The 19,005-nt window shown below is 48.6% G+C and overlaps 1 protein-coding gene and 1 long non-coding RNA gene across 3 annotated transcripts in view; one reads left to right on the top strand and one right to left on the bottom strand.

The window, feature by feature from the left end:
- Nucleotides 1-11,585, top strand: part of CRMP1 (collapsin response mediator protein 1) — a 71,660-nt gene extending 60,075 nt beyond the window's left edge. For both annotated transcript variants that reach the window (XM_017887093.1, XM_017887094.1), the window contains exons 12-14: nt 3,711-3,890; nt 6,702-6,867; nt 10,511-11,585. In XM_017887093.1, the coding sequence (XP_017742582.1) occupies nt 3,711-3,890; nt 6,702-6,867; nt 10,511-10,602 (438 nt within the window). In that variant the 3' untranslated portion in view covers nt 10,603-11,585. The remainder of the gene's footprint in view (nt 1-3,710; nt 3,891-6,701; nt 6,868-10,510) is intronic.
- A 95-nt stretch (nt 11,586-11,680) lies between these two features.
- Nucleotides 11,681-18,998, bottom strand: LOC108538798 (uncharacterized). Its single transcript, XR_001888196.1, has 3 exons — nt 18,228-18,998; nt 13,034-13,230; nt 11,681-11,763 (listed from the first exon to the last, which is right to left on the bottom strand). It is a non-coding gene; the product is annotated as an uncharacterized LOC108538798 (long non-coding RNA).
- Nucleotides 18,999-19,005: the final 7 nt, after the last annotated feature.

Genomic DNA, 19,005 nt, shown 5'->3' with positions numbered 1-19,005 from the left:
AAAAAAAAAAAAAAAAAGATATAATTCACATACCATAAATGTCACCATTTTCAAGTGTACAATTGAGTGGCTTTTAGTATATTGAGAAGGTTCTACAATCATCACTAATTCCAGAAGGTTTTCATCACCTCCAAAAAAACAAAACCCCGTGCCCATGAACAATCAGTCCCCCTCTCCCTCCCCTATTCCCTAGCAACCAGTAACCTGCTTTCTGTTTCTGTGGATTTGCCTATTCTGGACATTTCATAGAAATGAAATCATCCAGTATGTGGCCTTTTATGTCTGGCTTCTTCTACTTAGCATCATATTTTTGAGGATCATCCATGCTATATCATGGATGGGTACCATGTTCCTTTGATGGCTGAATAATATCCCCTTGTAGGGATGGACCACGTTTTGTTTATGCACACATCAGCTGACTGGCTGCTTTTCAAAGGGTGTAAAAGAAACTAGTCCTCCCTGGAGGGAACCAGGGAACGGGGGCTCATGGATGGGAGAGACAAGAGGTTTTTTAATCACGGTGTTTTGTGTTGTTTAAATTTTTACATTGTTTGTCTATTACCTTTAAGAAAAGAAGGCATTGACATTTAAAATTTAGTGTTGTTGTGAAATGCAGGGTGTGGCATTTGTGATATGACCGGGGCCTCCTCACATCTGGCAGCTTGAGACTCTCACCACAGCATAGCATGTTCCTCACCCAAGCATAGGGACAGCAGCCCAGATCCCCAAGGGCTGGCCAGTTTCAGCTGGGAGATGGGTGACTGGTTCCTTGCACCACCTCTCCGTATTCACAATTCACGTTTCCCTCGGCACAGTTATGAATCACTCCATAGTGGAGCCACTTTAGGGTGAGGGAGAATTAGGTTAGCAAATGCTAACACTGGAAATGCACTGTCTGCCTGGGTCCTGCGAGGCCGGCACAGTGCCAACAGCTGTGTGTAGGAGATGTGATTGCCCGGAATCCCCAAGAATGCACCTAAAAATCATCAAACACCATCAGATTACAAACCAATATAAAGAATTGATAGTTTTTCTATGGAAGAATCAAAAATCACTTTGGAAAATAGAATGGAAATCAAAATCCTATAATAGCAATAAACACTAGAGACTTGGTCTGGCATGGTGGTTCATTCCTGTAAACCCAGCACTTGAGGAGGTTCAGGTGGGGGAACTTGAGGCTAGGAGTTTGAAACCAAACTGGGTGACATAATGAGACCCTGCCTGTACAAAAAAAAAATAAAAAAAATTAAGCAGGCATGGTGGTGCATGCCTGTAGTCCTAGCTACTTGGGAGGCTGAGGCAGGAGGATTGCTTGAGCCCAGGACTTGGAGGCTGTGGTGAGCCATGATTGTGCCACTGCACTGCAGAGTGAGACCCTGTCTCAAAACAAACAAACCAAAAAAATAAAAAACCAAAGACTTACATAAATTCAAGGACCTTTACACTGAGAAGATTCAATATGGTGAACATATCAGTTCTTTCTAATCTAATCTATAAATTTGATGTGATCCCATCAGAAAATTTAATTATTTAGCTCGGAAAGCAGAGTTCCCAGATGGGAAATGTGAGAGTAGCTGAAATAGTTCTGAAAAAAGGGAAGACTGGGCTGGGAGTGTCAGTCATCCTAGTTATTAAAACATGTCATAAAGCTGCAGTAAACCAAACAGTTTGGCATGAGTACAAGAAAAGAGAGCCAAGGAATAGACTGACTGCATATGAGAATTTGGCTTACAATAAAGGAGACAGTTAGAATTGGGAAACGATAGTTACTCATCCAAATGTGTTAGAACACCTGGCCCATGACGCTTAATGTCTCTCTGCCCTGCTATTTACTACCAAAGAAATCAAACCATGGATCAAAGATTAAGATAAAATTAAACTATGAAAGGATTAGAATAAAACACACTTTTTTAAAAAAATGATAATCTTGAAGGGGAAAAGATCTTGCTAAGCAAGACACAAAACTTAAGAAATGGTAAAGGAAAAGAATGGTCTGTTTGACCATTGACTACATAAAAAATACACAAAATAATCTGTGTGACAAAAACAATTACTTCTTATGAATTCCAGAGACAGAGGACCAGGGAGGGAGGAAATATTTTGCAACACACATAACAAAGGATAAATTCTTTAACATTGAGTGTGTACTTTTAGAAATCAGAAGAATGGCAAGACCCTGAGAAACAGAACAATGTGCAAAACGCAGTGACACAGTAAGAAATATAGAAATGGCGTGTGTTGATTTAAAAAGAGACCCAGTCTCAGTCACAAATGCAAATAACAACCTAGAGATAGTATTTTTCACCTGTGCCAGCAACTGAGATCAGGAGTTTAATATACAAAGATACTGTTTGCCAAAGGCTGTCAGGTAAACTCACGGAGTTTTGTTGGAAATGGAAACTCGTGTTGTCTTTTTTGGAGGGCAAATCTATCAAAGGCGAAAATCCATTTACTCTGTGGCCCCAGACTCCACACTCGAAACATGCTCTTGTGTGCGGACTGTGGATGCAAAGTCTGTTTCAGCGTTGTTTTTAGCAAAGGCATGGCAATGACCCAACTGTTTATCCTTGGGAACTGGGCATGTAAATGGTAGTACATCTTCCTGATGAAATAAGGTATAGCAATGTAAAAGTGTTTTGTATGTGTGCTGATATGGAACAGTTGCTGAGGTAAGGAAAAACTAAGGTGAGAAATGTCTGTGTAGAGATGTGTATGTCAGACAATTATTCAGGCCTTGGACATACCTAGAGATACAGAAGAAACTCCTAAAGGCATATGTCTCATACTCAAGTAGAAGACAGATTTACCTTTCTATCACATATCTTTGACCTACTTTTAAAATAATAAATAAAAGCAGTTGGCTGGTGACAGTTGACATACAAGTTCAAGTATTCACTTTAAGAGTGATGGAAGGAATGTATGGGTTTTGTTTTTTGTTGTTGTTGTTTTCTGGAAGCAGAGTCTCACTCTATCCCCCAGGCTGGAGTGCAGTGGCACGATCTTGGCTCACTGCAACCTCCGCCTCCCAGGTTCAAGCAGTTCTCATGCCTCAGCTTCCCGAGTAGCTAGGATTACAGGCATGAGCCACCGTGCACGGCCAAATGTGTGTTTTAAAGGAAATGTTATTTTGTCTTTCAAATTAGCAGAGAAAGAAAAAAATGGCATTACCCAATGCTGGAGGGCGCTAACATGAAATGTTCCCTTATTGCAGATACAGTGTCAGTTAGTTTCATCCCTTGAGAAAATAATTTGCCCATAGGGAACACATGCTTTAAAACAGCTCATATTCTTTCACCCAGTCATTTGATTTTAGAAACCTATCCTAGAGAAAAAAATATTTTATTTAAAGAGACATTTTAAATAAAACAAAGAACATTGTATTTATTTTTATGTCCAGTATAGTCAAAGCAGTATAGTCAAACACTGCATAACCCCAGGGGGACCCCCTTCCTGTTCATGATGCCCCAGAACAATATTGATTTGATTATAGAAAGCTGCCAGCAGCCTACATGCCCAACGGTGAGCTGTTGGTTACATACATTGTGGACCATACAGTGGAATATTAGACAGTCAATAAAAGGTGTTTTTAGAGAGAAAAAAAAAACCATTGGAACACACCTATGATATAATGTTAGGCAAAATCGCTGTTACGAACAGCTCGGTTGGAGCAGAGCAAACCCTGGGAAGTAACGCTGAGGCTGTTGGTGCAGGCAGTGGAGTACAACATCTTCGAGGGCATGGAGTGCCACGGCTCCCCACTAGTGGTCATCAGCCAGGGCAAGATCGTCTTTGAAGCTGGAAACATCAACGTTAACAAAGGCATGGGCCGCTTCATTCCGCGGAAGCCATTCCCGGAGCACCTCTACCAGCGCGTCAAAATCAGGAATAAGGTGAGTGTGTCTGCAGGGGAGCGGGCCCACCCGTGGGACCAGAGCTGACAGTGTCTCTTGGGGAATCGAGATCTGACATGTGCAAAGTTAATAATGTCATCGCTCTGGGAACCTCCCTTTCCTTGTCTGTTAAATGGGTTGAGACGCTGGCCTGGGCTCCTGTCTGAGGACAGGAGTGAGCATCAAATGAGGACACGCAAGTTCCAGGGCTTTGTAAACTGTAGAGGAGTGTGCACCCGTGAGGGTGGGTGGATCATGGGAGGGATGCTTACCAAGCTGCTCTGGGCGCTGTCCTGCGTCATCTTAAGCAAGCCTGCCCACCCACTGGAGGTGCTGTGATCCTTCTTTTGCAGCCCAGAGCCATGAAGGACTTAGCCAGAGTCACGGCCCAGAAACCCTTGGGTCTGGCCCTTTGGAGCAAGTCATTATCCCTGGCGTCTTGCAGGCAGGGCTCCCTTCAGATCTGCCCTTTCTTCCCTTCCTCCCTTGACATTTCTGCCCTGTCGTTCCCTATTTTCCTTGAACAACCTTAGCGCTGACCTCAGGGCATCTATCAAAGGGAAGGAGCAGTCTCTATTCCTAACTTCAGAGCAACTCAGAGGAGGGAATTTTCTTACAGCTGAGATAGACTCCCACCCGTAGACAACATCTTCCCTAGCCAGGCCCTCCCATCCCCGTGGCACCTGCTTTCCCCATGAGACAGCTAATGTTTGCCAGAAAGTCCAGCTTAATGTGTGTGCACGCGCGTGTGCATGTATGTTTGCGTTATGTGTGCACGTGTGTATGCAGGCATATGGGGATGTGTGTGCATGTGTTGGAGTGTGTGCGCGCGTGTATATGCGAGCATGTGGGGGGCTGTGTGTGTGGGCATGTGTGTACGTGTGTGTGGGCATGTGTACGTGTGTGCGTATACGTGTGTGGTCCTGCTCTTTGTGTGCTTCATAAGTGGCACCAATTGAGATGGAAAAGTCCAGAGGCCTTCCTGCATTCCCAGGCTCCAGCCCCAACTGTGAGGCTCTGTGTCTGGTTTTGGTCCCTACCCAGCTTCCATGAGGTGTAGCACCCAAGTCAAAGACACCAAATTGCATAGATGCTTCGCACGGGATGGGGCAGAAACAAGTCAGATCCGGGACAAGGCCAGGCACAGGCGGCAGGCCACTTGAGGACAGGGGATTCATGGAAATCCCTGGCTGGGACACCCACTGAAGAGGCAAAAACACCCCTTGGCTGGCTTCATTTCCTTCTTGGTCTGAGTCTGAGGCCTGCGGTTAACAGTCCGCTTCCGTGAGAGCAGGTATGTGACCCCAAACGCCAAGACAGCAGTTTGCAGGAGCAGTAGGACCAGGGGTCCTGTCGCACAGGGATTCCTTCATGCCTGCAGGAGCTAGGCCAGGTGAGGAAGAGACCTGCACCAGAGCCTGCCTCTGGCCACCTGCGCTTCAGGGAGTGATGAAGGGCCTCACCCAGGAAGCAACGCAAAAGCCACAGAGAAAAGCCGACAGGATACAGTGAGGCCCAGGGAGTCAGGGAGCAGGGCTCCAGGGACAGAGGGGAGGGCCGTCAGCGTGATAGGCAGGTGGTGGGTCTTTGAACTTAGTGCTAAAATTGAGGCTTCCTCCTGTGGAGAGGCAGGAGGCCAGAGTTGGGGATCAGTGTGCTGTTACCTGCTATGGAGAAGGAAGGAGCCGGGGCTGGGGTCAGGACACTGTCACCTGCTGTAGAGGGTGAAGCCCCATGTTGGGGTAGGGCGCTGCCACTGACCCATGCTGGGACCCTGGGCAGGTCCCTGAACACATGCTGTTCTCCAGTGCCTGGAGCAGGTGCCCTCCCAACCTTGGCCACCCTTGAGGTCACCTGGGCTGCTATCGGCAGTTCTAGCCGGCTGACAGCCTCCTGCCTGGAAGCCCTGCTGCTTTCATGGTCTTCACCCCCATAGCCCTTTCCCAATGGGGCTGGGGCTGTGGCTCCATTGTCCTCCTCCCCATCCTCCTGCAGGCTGGTGCAGAGGTGTGCTCCCCACAGCGTCCCCAGCCCTGCCCCCCACAGACGTGGCCCACTCCTTGTCCCTCTGTACTGAGTTTTCTCCCTCCCTGTCTCACCTCCCCACTTCTTCCCCCTTTCTGGAACCGTCTTCCAACAAACTACCTGCCCCCCGAATCTTTGCCTTGCCATTGACTTCTGCAAGAACATACATGAAGATGGGGCCCTTGCTGCTGCCTGTCTGGGATTCAGAGGTCCTTTCCGGGGGTGGGTAGGTGGTAGTGTCAGGGAAAGTGATTTCTTCTTGGAAGGCATTTGGGGTCCTCCTGCATGAAGCTTTGTGTGTATGTGTATGTGTGTGTGTGTAAGTGTATATACGGGTGTGTATATCTGAGTGTGTACGTGTGTGGGCATGTATGCATGTGTATACATATGTGAGTGTATGCCTTTGAGTGTGAATATCTGTATGTGTTTAAGAGTGTGTGTGCATGTTCACGTGTGTATGCTACTGTGTAGGCATATTTACTGCATGTGCATGTATATATATGTGCATGACTGCATGTATGTGAGTGCATGTGTGGTGTGTGCTTCTATGTATGTATGCATGTGGGTATGTATATGTGTATGTATGCATGCTTGTGTGAATGCCTGTGTGAGTGTGGATGCATATGTGTGATGTGCACATGTCGTACGTGTGTGTGTTGTGTATGTGTGCATGCATATTCGAAGTGACCTCAGGTTTCTCTCTCACCCGCAGGGCTCTGCTTTGTCTGCCCAGAAAGGCACAGGTGCACAGTGTTGATCAATCACACTCTCCCATTCTCTGTTTAGGTTTTTGGATTGCGAGGGGTTTCCAGGGGCATGTATGACGGTCCTGTGTACGAGGTGCCAGCTACACCCAAATATGCAACTCCCGCTCCTTCAGCCAAATCTTCGCCTTCCAAACACCAGCCCCCGCCCATCAGAAACCTCCACCAGTCCAACTTCAGCTTATCAGGTAGGAATGAGTGGCGGCCCAGGCTCCCCACACATGTAGCAGTTCGGGCCAAGTCCTTCCTGCTGCTTCTGAGGAAATGGACACGCGGCCTTGGACCCTAGATGAAGCAGCAGGGAAGGGAGTGCGCCCCGCCCGAGCCTGTTCTCACTAGTGGGGCAGAGTGGGCTGGTATGGTCACCAAGCAGAGGGGGGTCCATGTTAGGGGGGCAACATGGTGGTACCTGACCTGGGTTTACAAAGAGTGGCACCAAAATTGTCCCTGTACTCATCCTTACACACACTGGGGACGTTTTCACTCTTCCTCATGAAGGTAAACATGAAGTGGTGGGGATGAACAAGAGATGGGAGTAGCTGCCATTTGCAGGGCGTGTGGTCTGCGCACATCTTTAGCCTGTTTGCCCACTGCAGTGTTGTAATTTCATGACCCATGATTTTATTTTATCCTCACTACTCCATAGAGTGATATTATATCTATTTATTTAAAGAGGAAACTGAAGCCCCAAGAAATTCAGTGTCAAAATACCAGGACTTGGTGCTCAACAAATGTGTGGGAACAAAATTAGATACTGACTTCATCCCTCCTGACTTTCTTAAGGCCCCAGGGTGGTGTGTCTGCAATTTTGACAGATGGCCACATGAGGGCAGGCACGCACACGTTGAGAAAGTTAAATTGGAATTTTGTCCTGCAAACTCTTTGAGGCGTTGCATGGGTTCCACACTGTGCTAGGTACTAAGCATATGGTGATTTTTTTTCTTAGAGGGCCAGATAGCAAATACTTTAGGCTTTGCAAGCTAAGAGGCAACATCTAGGATGTCAACATCTAGGATGTTATATTCAATAGCCATTTGAAAATGTACAAACTCCTCTCAGGTCATGGACTGTACAGAAACAGATGGTGGGCTGGATTTAGTCAGTGGACCAGCTTGCTAACTCCTGGTCAGGAAAGGTGATATACTTAGCAAAAGAGAGAGTGGAAGGGGCAAAGAGAGAGAGAGGATGAAGGATCAATTTAGGTTGTGTGGTGGCAGAACCTCTCATCCATTCAGGAAGTATCTGATTCAGTGATTAGGCAGAGGGGGCATGAATGAGGGAAGCCTCCCCATTCATCTCACTCTCCATAAGACTTTCATGGAAGAGCTTCCAGTGTTTAATATTTTTGCACAAAATGGAACCTAAATAGAATGCTAATAGTCATGTGATGCTCAATCAGCAAAACAGGGATTGGCTTCAGTCCTGGGAAAAGCTGTCTGGTTGCAACAAGACGCACGCTCTCAAGGAGTTTGCAAACTGGACCTCTGCTCTGGAGTTACACAATTAAACACTGCTCAGTTGCAATTAAACATGGACAGAAAATCCTCCTCCCCATTGTTCTTAGAACAAGAATAAAAATGAAGTTAAAAGCCTCCTGGAAGGGCCACTCCCCACCCTTGTTCTCTCAGTTTCACTCTTAGTCCTCCTGAGGCCCACAGCACCACTGCTCTCAGCCAGCCTCATGGCAGGTTGATAGGTGACTTCATTTGGTACCAACAGCATAGATGCTTTCCAACATCAGTAACCTCACAGATGCCCTTTTTAAATATCTGCATATGTTACATTATAGAGCTGTGGCATGAGTTAGTGTCTGTTTTTGTCCATTTACATTGCTATAAAGGAATACCTGAGGCTGGGAAATTAAACAAAAGAGGTTTACTTGGCTCACGGCTCTGCAGGCTGTACAAGAAGCATGGTGCCAGCATCTGTTGCTGCTGAGGGCCTCAGGCTACTTCCAGCATGGCAGAAGGCGAAGGAGAGCTGGTGTGTGCGGAGATCACATGGCAAGAGAGGAAGACAGAGGAAGAAGGCAGAGGTGCTAGGCTCTTTAACAACCAGCTCTTCTGAGAACTAACAGAGCAAGAATGCACTCATTACTATGAGGCTGACACCAAGCTATTCATGAGTGATCTGTCCTTCATGACCCAAGCACCTCCCATTAGGCCCCACCTCCAACTTTGGGGTCAAATTTCAATACGAGGTTTCCAGCAGGTATTTTCAAGGTATAGATGGTTATCAGGAAAAAGGTACTAAGTGCTAGGCCTGATTCCAGGCCTTTAGGGGATTCTTGTATTGCAAGAAGACATATACTGTCTACTAGTGAAACGATGGGAGAAAAGAAAAGTCAGTACTCTGAACCAAATTCTTAGTGGCTTACATAGACAAATCATATAATGTCAGAGTTGGAAGGGGCTTGTCTAGTCTACTGTTCTAATTGTGCTGAAAAGGAAATGAGGCCAAAGGAGTGGGGTGGTGTCTTACTCCAAATTGCCAAATTCAAGGCATGATTAGCACTAAAACTTGAGTCTCCTTCCTGTTGCAGGTGGGAACTATGTGGGGCCAGTGTTCTGCAGCTAGTAAAAAGAATTCACCAAGACAGTTGTAGGTAAAGAAAGTCAGATTTATTAGAAAAAGTATGAAAGGGTGCAGTGGGTAGGTCATCAAGAAAGGAGCTGACTGCAAGGAAACAAAGGCTTGCTGGAGATTGTATAGGATGGTGCTTATGCTGTGTGCTGAAGAGGGCTTTGTGCAGTACCGATAATGCTGTGGATGCAGTGAGCTAACTGACGTTTTTCTATTAGCCGAGGGTCTGGTGATAAGTTGCGTGCAGGAAGATTGTGAGTTATTTGTGCAGGAAGGCTGTGTTCTAGACCATGAAGAAAGGCAGACTGTAGCTTCTTTGCGTTTATCTTTTTCCTTTTCCTTGGTTCCACCAGCTCAACTTCCCCTCCCTGATTAGGACTCTATACTTCCCACCTTTCAGCATTATCCATCTTTCATGATTTACGCATTTAATAGAATATTTGTTGAGCTCCAGGCACTGGGTTTGCCGCTAGAATTTTACGTGTTTATGCAAGAGAATATGTAAAATTAGAATGAATGGTTGGTTCTGAAAGTTTAAAATTAAGAACCTCTGCACACCACACGCCCCTCCAGATCCACCTGTTGCCAACGAGGGAAGTAAATCCAGCTTGCATACTTCACATGCACGTGCACACACATATGCACATGCATATGCAAATGTGCACACACACAATATGTAAAATACCCGTGCCTAAGAGCATGGGCTTTGAAAACCAACCAGTTTGGGCTTCAACACAGGTGGCTTCACCACCCAACACCTGTGTCCCGCAAGACACGTGGCCTGAGCCTCAAATTGCTCACCCATAAGTTGGGAGTACAAACACCCCCTTCATAGTATGATTGTGTGCCCTAAATGCAGTAACATGTTAGAGCACCAAGTGTGTGCCTTGTGCCTGCACACAGTAGGCACTCAGTAACTTGTTTGATCACCTGTCTCAGCAATGTCAGATTTTACTGGGGACTTTGACAAGGACAACACAAGGTGGTCAGGGCTGAAGGAGGGAGAGCCCAAGGACTGAGGGGCACAGAAGAGGGAGCAGTGGACTCTGCAGAGGCCAGGGAGGCTTCCCATGGCTGGTCCTGGACTGAGCCCTGAATGAAGGTCGGTCCAGTGGAGAACACCTGAAGACGGGGAGGGGTCATGGCTTCTGCTAAGGCGCAGGGCATGGCAGAGTACATGGCCTCCAGGAGCAGCGTGGAACTGATGTTAACAGATCCCATCCAGCAGCGACTGGCGCTCTCTTTCAGGTGCCCAGATAGATGACAACAATCCCAGGCGCACCGGCCACCGCATCGTGGCGCCCCCTGGTGGCCGCTCCAACATCACCAGCCTCGGTTGAACGCGGATGCGCAGAGGAGCTAGCGTGAAGGATTCTGGGAATCATGTCCATCCCTTTTCCTGTCAGTGTATTTGAAACCCACAGTTTTAGTTGGTGCTGATGGAGGGAGGGGGAAGTCGAAGGATGCTCTTTCCCTTTTCTGTTTAGGAAGAAGTGGTACTAGTGTGGTGTGTTTGCTTGGAAATTCCTTGCCCCACAGTTGTGTTCATGCTGAATCCACCTCGGAGCATGGTGTTTTCATCCCCCCTTCCTAGTGAACCACAGGTTTTAGCATTGTCTTGTTCTGTCCCTTCCACTTCTAACTCCACTGGCTCCATGATTCTCTGAGTGGTGGTTCCTTTGCACCCTGTAGATGTTCTAGGATAGTTGATGCATGTTACTAAATTACGTATGCAAGTCTGTGAGTGCGTCTGAGGGGACATCGCCAAGGACTGACTGAGACACGATGCCGAGACCTCAAGCCCTGAGGGACAGTCCCAAACCTCTTGCAGTGAAGATGTTTACTCATTGCCCCCACCTCTGGTCCACACTAGAAAGAAGCTCGCCCCACCCCCACCCGTGAGATCCGTGAATTCTCGGAATGGCAGGGGAAGCCTTGCACTAGGTTGCAAAGAAGCATCCTCCACATCCTGTGTCAGAAACCCTGGTCTCCGTGGCACTTGTAACTCACCGTGCTGTCTTCTGGTCTGTGTGTGTTCTTCAAGCCAGCTCTAGGCTTCAGGCCGAGCCAGGTTCACACTCAGAAAGAGGTCTCCCCATCCCCATTTGGGGCTGACGATGCGGGGAGGGGGGTGATGGCTGCCCCTGGGTGGCCTGAGTCCTGGTCCCTCCGAGGCAGTTGATGGGGCAGTCAGATTTTTAAAGTTTTGTACAAAGTTTTCCTTTGTAATCACTCCCATTTTTACTTAACAACCAACTTGTTGTGGCTCTTATTTCTGAATTCAAAGCTTGTGAAAAAATAAAGAAAATGAACTGCCCACTGACCTGACTGGGGCACTTTGATTTCAGTGGTGGTGTCTGGATTGGGTACAAATACTTCGCAGTCCCCCCACATGATCACGAATGGTGGCGGCTGCTTCCTGAGGACTCACTCTTGGTAGAGACTGGTGGATGTGGAGGTGGGAGGAGAGGTTCAGTTCACGACTTCTGAAGGCTGAGTTCCTGAGACCCAAGGAGGAGAAGAAAGGGAAGATGGCTGATGGGCGGGCTTCCACAAAATAGGCTCAAATCTTGCATCTATTTCATCCTGTTTGGCCTTTACTGGCTCTCATTCTTCTTGTGTTGTATGGATCAGCCTCAGACTGGAAACTCCAATCTCCTAAACTTCACATTTATTCCCTCCATTTCCATGAGCTAGAGATACACTAAAGGAGGGGCAAAACATCAGGCAAAGTAGCTTGCTTCCATTAGCTGTTAGTAATAGTGATGACAATGATGGTGGTGACAGTAATGATGGTGGTGATGGTGACAATAGTGATGACAGTGGTGGTGATGGTGACAATAGTGGTGATGACGGTGATGGTGACAGTAGTGGTGATGACAGTGATGGTGATGGTGACAGTAGTGGTGATGACGGTGATGGTGGTGATGGTGACAGTAGTGATGACGGTGATGGTGGTGATGGTGACAGTAGTGGTGATGACGGTGATGGTGGTGATGGTGACAGTAGTGGTGATGACGGTGATGGTGGTGATGGTGACAGTAGTGATGACGGTGATGGTGGTGATAGGGACAGTAGTGGTGATGATGATGGTGACAGTAGTGGTGATGATGGTGATGATGATGGTGGTGCTGGTGTTGGTGATGAAGTTGGTGGAAATGATAAATACATGGGTTAATATCTGGGTAGCACTTGCTATATGCCAGGTGCTCTATGAGGTAGGGATTATCTCCATTTTACAAATGAGGAAACTGAGTCAGAGTGAGATCAATAACTTGTCTAGGATCACACACTTAGGAAGTGATGGGACCAGGATTTGAATCCAGGACCCAGCCACTTTGGGCCCTAGTCCAAAGCTCCTTGCTCTTAATTACTGAGCTCCAAGGACATTTGAGGCAGATGGCTTTGGATGGTCTGCTCCCACATCAACTCGGTGCTTTTCATGTGTCCTTCTCCTCCCCCACTCCTCAGCTTCGTGTGGATACCTTCGTTAAGGTTTAAAGAAGTGTTGGCTCAGGGTCAGTTACAGACTTCCTTGAAACAAAGTTAACTAACTACTGAGAAAGACCAAGAATGGATGGTAAGGATTTTTGATGTTCAGCTTTGGCCCATTTGGACTAATAAAGGGAAACTTCCAGAAGAGTATAGTTGGCAGGATGAAGTTATCCAGTCTGCTCTCTGGGCCTCACCTCCTCAGTCCTGTCAGGGTGGAAGTGGAAGCAGAAGCAGCCCTAGCAGCTTCTCTAAGACAGACTCTGATGGGGTGCTTACCTGACTCCCAGGTCATGGGAACCACTGTCCAGCCAGCATAATCTGGAGCTCATGTCGAACTTCAGGTTCCCCAGCACCTCCAAGAGGCACAGTTACAGGGGATAGGAGACCTGGTGGCTCAGATAATCCTTAGTTCTTGGCGACTAAGCTGCAACACTCCTTTTAAGGCATGTGACTTCCTTTTACCTCTTGAGATCCTGGGAGGAGGGAGAGAGTTTCTCAGACAGTTTTAGAGGAAGGCTATTTATTCTCATTCATTCATCTGCAACCCAATTTTTTTAGCCATGTCACATAACATACTCACAGGCCCAGGGACTAGGATGTGGTCATCTTGGTGGCAGGGATGGGGAGCATTATTCTGCCTACCACAGTTTTTTCTAAAGTTTTTTCTCACAGGTTTTTTCTAAAGTTTTATCTTTCACATTTAGGTCTATGAGCCACCTCTCAATAATCTTTAATTACAATATAAGGTAGGACTGAAGGTTCTCCATTTCCCATATGATCTCCCATTGACCCAACACCATTTATTGCAAAGACTATTCTTTCCCCCATTAAGATGCAGTGGGGCCTGTGTTGTAAGTCAGGTGATTATATCTGTGTGGATCCTTCTGATTCAGTGGTCCAGAAGTGTGCTGCCAAATCAATGTTGAACTCAATGGGTGAAGGTGGGTGGGGTAGAAAGCCCTTGTTTGTAGTGTTAGTTAGGTTCTGGGAACCGCACTTCTGGTACCAATTTTCTGTCTTAGTCCATTTTGCATCACTGTAACTGAATACCTGAGATGGGGTAGTTTATAAAGAAAAGGAATTCGTTTCTTACAGACTTTGAGACTGAGTTCAAGGTTGGGTTGGTGGTGGTGCATTTGGTGACAGCCTTCTTGCTAGTGGGGACTCTGCAGAGTCCTAAGGCAGTGCAGGGCATCATATGGTGAGGGGGCTGAGTGTATTGGTTCAGGTCTCGCTTTCTCTTCTTATAAAGCTGCTGGTCCCACTCCCATGATAACCCATTAATCCATTGACTCATGAATACACTAATCTATGAATGAATTAATCCATTCATGAAGGGAGAGCCCTCATGACCCAATCACCTCTAGCAGGCCCCACCTTTCAGTACTGCCACATTGGGTATTAAGTTTCAACATAAGTCTCTCACCATGGCCAATTTGAACCTATCAACATGAAGTAAATGGGCTTGGAATCCAGAGCACTTAACCGTTGGCTCTGATGTCCCAGGAGGGGCTGGTTCTGGCCCCTCTGCATTTGTTGGTGTATTAGTCCATTCTCATTCTGCTGATAAAGACATATCCAAGACTGGGTAATTTATAAAGAAAAATAGGTTTAACGGACTCACAGTTCCACGTGGCTGGAGAGGCCTCACAATCATGGCAGAAGGCACATCTTACATGATGGTAGGCAAGAGAGATAATGAGAACCAAGTGAAAAGGGTTTCCCCTTATAAACCATCAGATCTCTTGGGACGTATTCACTACCACAAGAACAGTATGCGGGGAAACTGCCCCCATGATTCAGTTATCTCCCACCAGGTCCCTCCCACTTCGTGGAATTATGGGAGCTACAATTCAAGATGAGATTTGGGTGGAGACACAGCCAAACCACCTCAGTTGGTTTGTCTATCTTTGCCTCCAGATTTCAAATTGACTCTTAAAAGTGAGACAGAATAGGCAAGGTCTTTGCACATACTCTTCCCTCATCTACGTAAAGCCAAACCATTTTCAGATGTCACCAGCAGGGTCTACCATGTTCTAGCCCCCAGGGTTGGTTTGGCCACCTTGATCGTAAACAGTGGACAAGAGAAGGTGCTACCCTTAGCCTGTGGCCAAATCTCTACAGACTCAACAGAGCTACTCTTCTGACAAAAGTGCGTAACCCTCCTCTGTGTTACTCTTTCCAAGGCAGAATGTGGCCTTGGTGATGCCCACTGACAATGTCATTTGCCTAAACGTTCATTCCAATCAAGTCCATTTATGAAGTGAAAAAGCATGAAGTTTCCTAAGCAAAAGGGGCTCTTAGCAACTTGAGGTTTCTATTTTTCTCTTAGCTCAGACCTGCAGAGATTTTAGAGGAAAGGATCCCGGGGCCCTGGTGCACCTGGCTTCAGAGTAAAAGCCTCTCACTGGTAGCCTGTTCCCAGGAGGAGGAAAGCTGTGGCATGGCTGTGCCAGGTGTCCAGGGTCCATCTGGGAATTTTCTGGGAGATCTATCAAACCACTCAGACAGCCTGGCTATCCATTATGCCTAGATGTGGTCTTCAAAGTCTTTCGCTATCAGACAGGAGCCAAACACCACATGTGTAGCCTGGGGTCCCGGCTGGTGCCAGCTTGCAATGGACAAGAGCCCCAACACAAAGCAGGAAGCCTCTGTAGCCACCACCCTCCCCCATCCAGGCCATTGTATTTGGAAGGAAGAATGTTGACCAGGACCTCCATGACTCTAGTTTCGTAGCAAAAAAGAACACTCCGTATCCCAGCGTTCGCCTGTAGCCAGGTGAGCAAATGCCTGCTGCACGGGATTTCTCCTGGACCAGGTGTCCCTGTGACCCTCAGGCTGGGTCTCACCCTATTCCTTCTCTCGACCTGCCCTGCCTCTGCTCAGAGCATGAAGGAGGTGTCTAAGCGGTTTCCAGAGAAAGGAGAACATGGACAGGAGCCAGTTCTCTAGGACTGCCTGGGCCCAGAGTTCTCAGGAGGTCGAAGGGTCCTTAAGCCTGAGACGGCAAGTGCCTTAGTCCAGGTCCTCTGAGACGCAGACACTGAGCCAGGATTAGATGTGGGCGAGATGTGTATTAGGGGAAATATCTGTGAGGGGAAATGAGGAGGGAGCCAGAGGAGGCAGAGCCCACACATTGAGATGCAGCTGGGAGCCCCATGATGGAGGGAGAGAGGGAGGGGACAGAGGGGAGAAGGGAAGGGAGGGAAGAAGGGGAGACAGGGCAAGAAGGGAGGGAGGGAGGAAAGAAGGGCAGAGGGGGAAAGGAAAGAAGGGAGTGAAAAGAGGGAAGAAGGGAAGGAGGGAGGGAAGAGAGAGAAGAAAGGAGGGAGGGAGGCAAGACTCTGGGGCTGCACAGTTCTAAGTCTCAGCAGGTAGAGCAAGAGGTCCTGGAGCCCAGGCTGTCCTCTGGAGGAGCCTGTCATGCGGACTCAGGAGGCCTCCACATCCCTGCCTCATGCAGGCACTGGGAGCACCCTGCAGGAAGTGTGACCTCCACGCTCACGCAGGGAAGGATTTCCGAGCATGGCAGGAAATCCCCAGGCTGTTGGTCGCTTTTGCTCCTTGCTGTTGGGGACCTAAGAGGTACGTGTTCATGGCCACCACAGCCAGAACAAGGCGGATGAAGAGCTGACCTCAGACCAAGTCCAGCGGCTGGATTGCAGGCCATGCTGGAGGGCAGGAGGTGCATCAAGAAATGGACCAAGCCCATCAGCGGGAGCCCAGTGGGGAAAAAATAGATCCCTAGGCCTCTTGTCCAATCTGCTGACTCAGGATCTCTGGGATGGGGCTAAGAATGTTTTTAAAAATGAGCCCCTGGGTAATGCTGACACACGCCAAATCCATATGCCACGGGGGGAACTTATTCCCAGCCTCCCTCCCTCCCTCCTTCCCTTCCAATCCATACACCACAGGAGGAAAGTATATACTCAGCCTTCCTCCCTCCCTTCCTTCCAATCCATATGCCACGGGAGGAAAGGGATATTCCCAGGCCTCCCTCCCTCCCTTCCACCAGGTGACCACGAATGCCTGTTATACACCAGGTGGCATGTGGCCGGTCAATGGTGTACATTCCAGGGGGGATGTCAGGTGCAAATCAAATGATTACTCAAAGCACCAAATTGCACACTCTGTTAAGGGCTATAGAGGAAACATTTAGGGGAGAATAGAATCCCATCTCCTACTCCTCTGGTCTCCATAGAGGGAGGGGCTTCCACTGTCTTGGGGAGAGCATAGGGGACTCCCCCGGCCCCTCTCCCTCTCTTTTATTCTTCTTTGGGGAGGAGGAGAAATACCTGATTGGCCAGTCTGGAAAGGATTACTCTCAAGACTGCCTGTCTCTGGATCGATTCGTTCCCCCTATAAATCATGTTTTACCCTCTAAACAGTCACATTTCCCCCATTTCCCGACTTCCTATGAGGAGGGGTGTGGAAGCACCTGGACCTCACTGGTTTGTGGGGCCGTCACTCTCCTTTGCAATTCCCCCTGCCATGCACATTACATTGGAATGCTTTTCTTTTTCCTATTGGTCTGCCTTGGTCAGTTCTTTCTCAAGGAGCCTTCATAGGGTGGAGGAAAAGCTTGCCCTCTGTGCCCCACAGCTGATTCACTGTAAAGCTAATGTAACTCACACTTCTGACACCTGTGCACAGACCCCACCAAGGCCTGGGAGTGGGCTTAGCCACGGGTTCACCAACACGTTCCTTACAGCTTACAATGCCACAGTCAGATCTTTTAGCTGCAATCCTTAAGACCACTGTTCCCTTTCCTGCTGATGCCACTGCATATCAGGTGACGCTAGGGAGGCCTGGGACATTTGGAGGATCTGGGTAAGGGCCGGTTGAGTTGGGTTTAGTGGGATTGTTTATGTGGGCCTCACTGTACACCTCTGTGTATAGTTCTGAACTTGGACAAGAAAGAGAGGAAGGTTATTTATCTCGCCCCAACCCCCATCCCAGCAGCAAAGCACACAGGACCTAGAGTCTAAGGGGGGCCCTGACCTTGTTCGGGGTTGGGGTAGAGGGGGATCTCTGGAGATGTGAGTCCTGACTCCATGTGAGGAGTGGCTAGGAGCCACTGGGCAGAGGGCTGGGGAGGGGGCAGGGGTCTTCCAAAAAGAATACACATCACGAGCAAAGGCCCAGTGCGGGGAAGGGGTGTGGCCATGAGAGGAGACAGGGGCCGGGTGCGGAGTGAAGGGGAAGGGCGTCTGCTGGGCCACAGGGGTGGGCTCAGCCTAGACCTCTCTAGGCCTCATGGTCCATGGTAAAGATCTGGCTTTTTCTCCTAAGAGCCAGGGAACGCCGCCCATAAGGCCAGGCAGATTTGTGCTGGAGAACATATGATGGGCAGACGGCAGCAGCAGGAGAGGCAGCAAGATCAGCACCACCCTGGCCAGGGCCTCAGGAGGAACGCTGTGCAGAACGTGACCCCTGGCTGGCCAGGAGGGTCCTGGGAGAGTGCACTCACCCTGGGAGAGTACAAAGAACCGCGCCGGCTTCATCCTGGGGTCTCAGGCCAGAGGGTGCTATTTTCACCAAAGAATTAATTCACGAATTCATCATAATACATCATCTCTCATGGTCCCCTTCCAAATTCACATCTGTCCATCACCATAACAGCCCACAGCCCATAAGAAGAACTGGGGATGGTAACCAAAGTGGAAGCAGGGCACCTGAGAGGCGTCCTGGGGCCGCACTGCTGATCCTCTTTTCTCTTCCCTGGTCCTGAGTGTTGCCTTCGTGGGGCTCAGCCCTTCCATCCTTCAAGCCTTCATCAGCTCCAGGGTGGCCCCGAGTCTGTGCCCAGGTACACTGGCTCGCATGCAGTGTCTTCCAGGTAGCCATATCTCATTTTAATCAGGGAGCAATTCCAGCGTGGAAGTCCCCATCACGCTCCCGTTGGCAGGTACAGGTGCCAGTTTGTGACGGATGAAAGCACTGACAGCCCACGTGTCTTCATCATGGAGGCCTGTGCCCCAGACTGTGCCCAGCACAACAGCTGGGCGGCAAGGGTGGGGCAGGATCGAGCAGCAAATGACACATTCCCTTTGGCTGAGGAAGCCACTCCAGAAGCAAAATGCTCCATGCAACAGCCAGGGAGTCTGGCTGCAAGCTTGGTGGCGGGGAGACAGCCGGGGGCCTTCTTAGAGGAGAGGGGTCCCGTGATCGAGGTCAGGAGTTCGAGAGCAGCCTGGCCAGTATGGTGAAACCCCGTCTCTACTAAAATAAAATACAAAAAAAAAAAA

Source organism: Rhinopithecus bieti, unplaced genomic scaffold (assembly GCF_001698545.2).
Source record: "Rhinopithecus bieti isolate Rb0 unplaced genomic scaffold, ASM169854v2 scaffold_16601, whole genome shotgun sequence".
Lineage (NCBI taxonomy): Eukaryota > Metazoa > Chordata > Mammalia > Primates > Cercopithecidae > Rhinopithecus > Rhinopithecus bieti.
The sequence above is the reverse complement of the archived record's forward strand: the minus strand, read 5'-3'. Positions and strand labels throughout refer to the sequence as shown.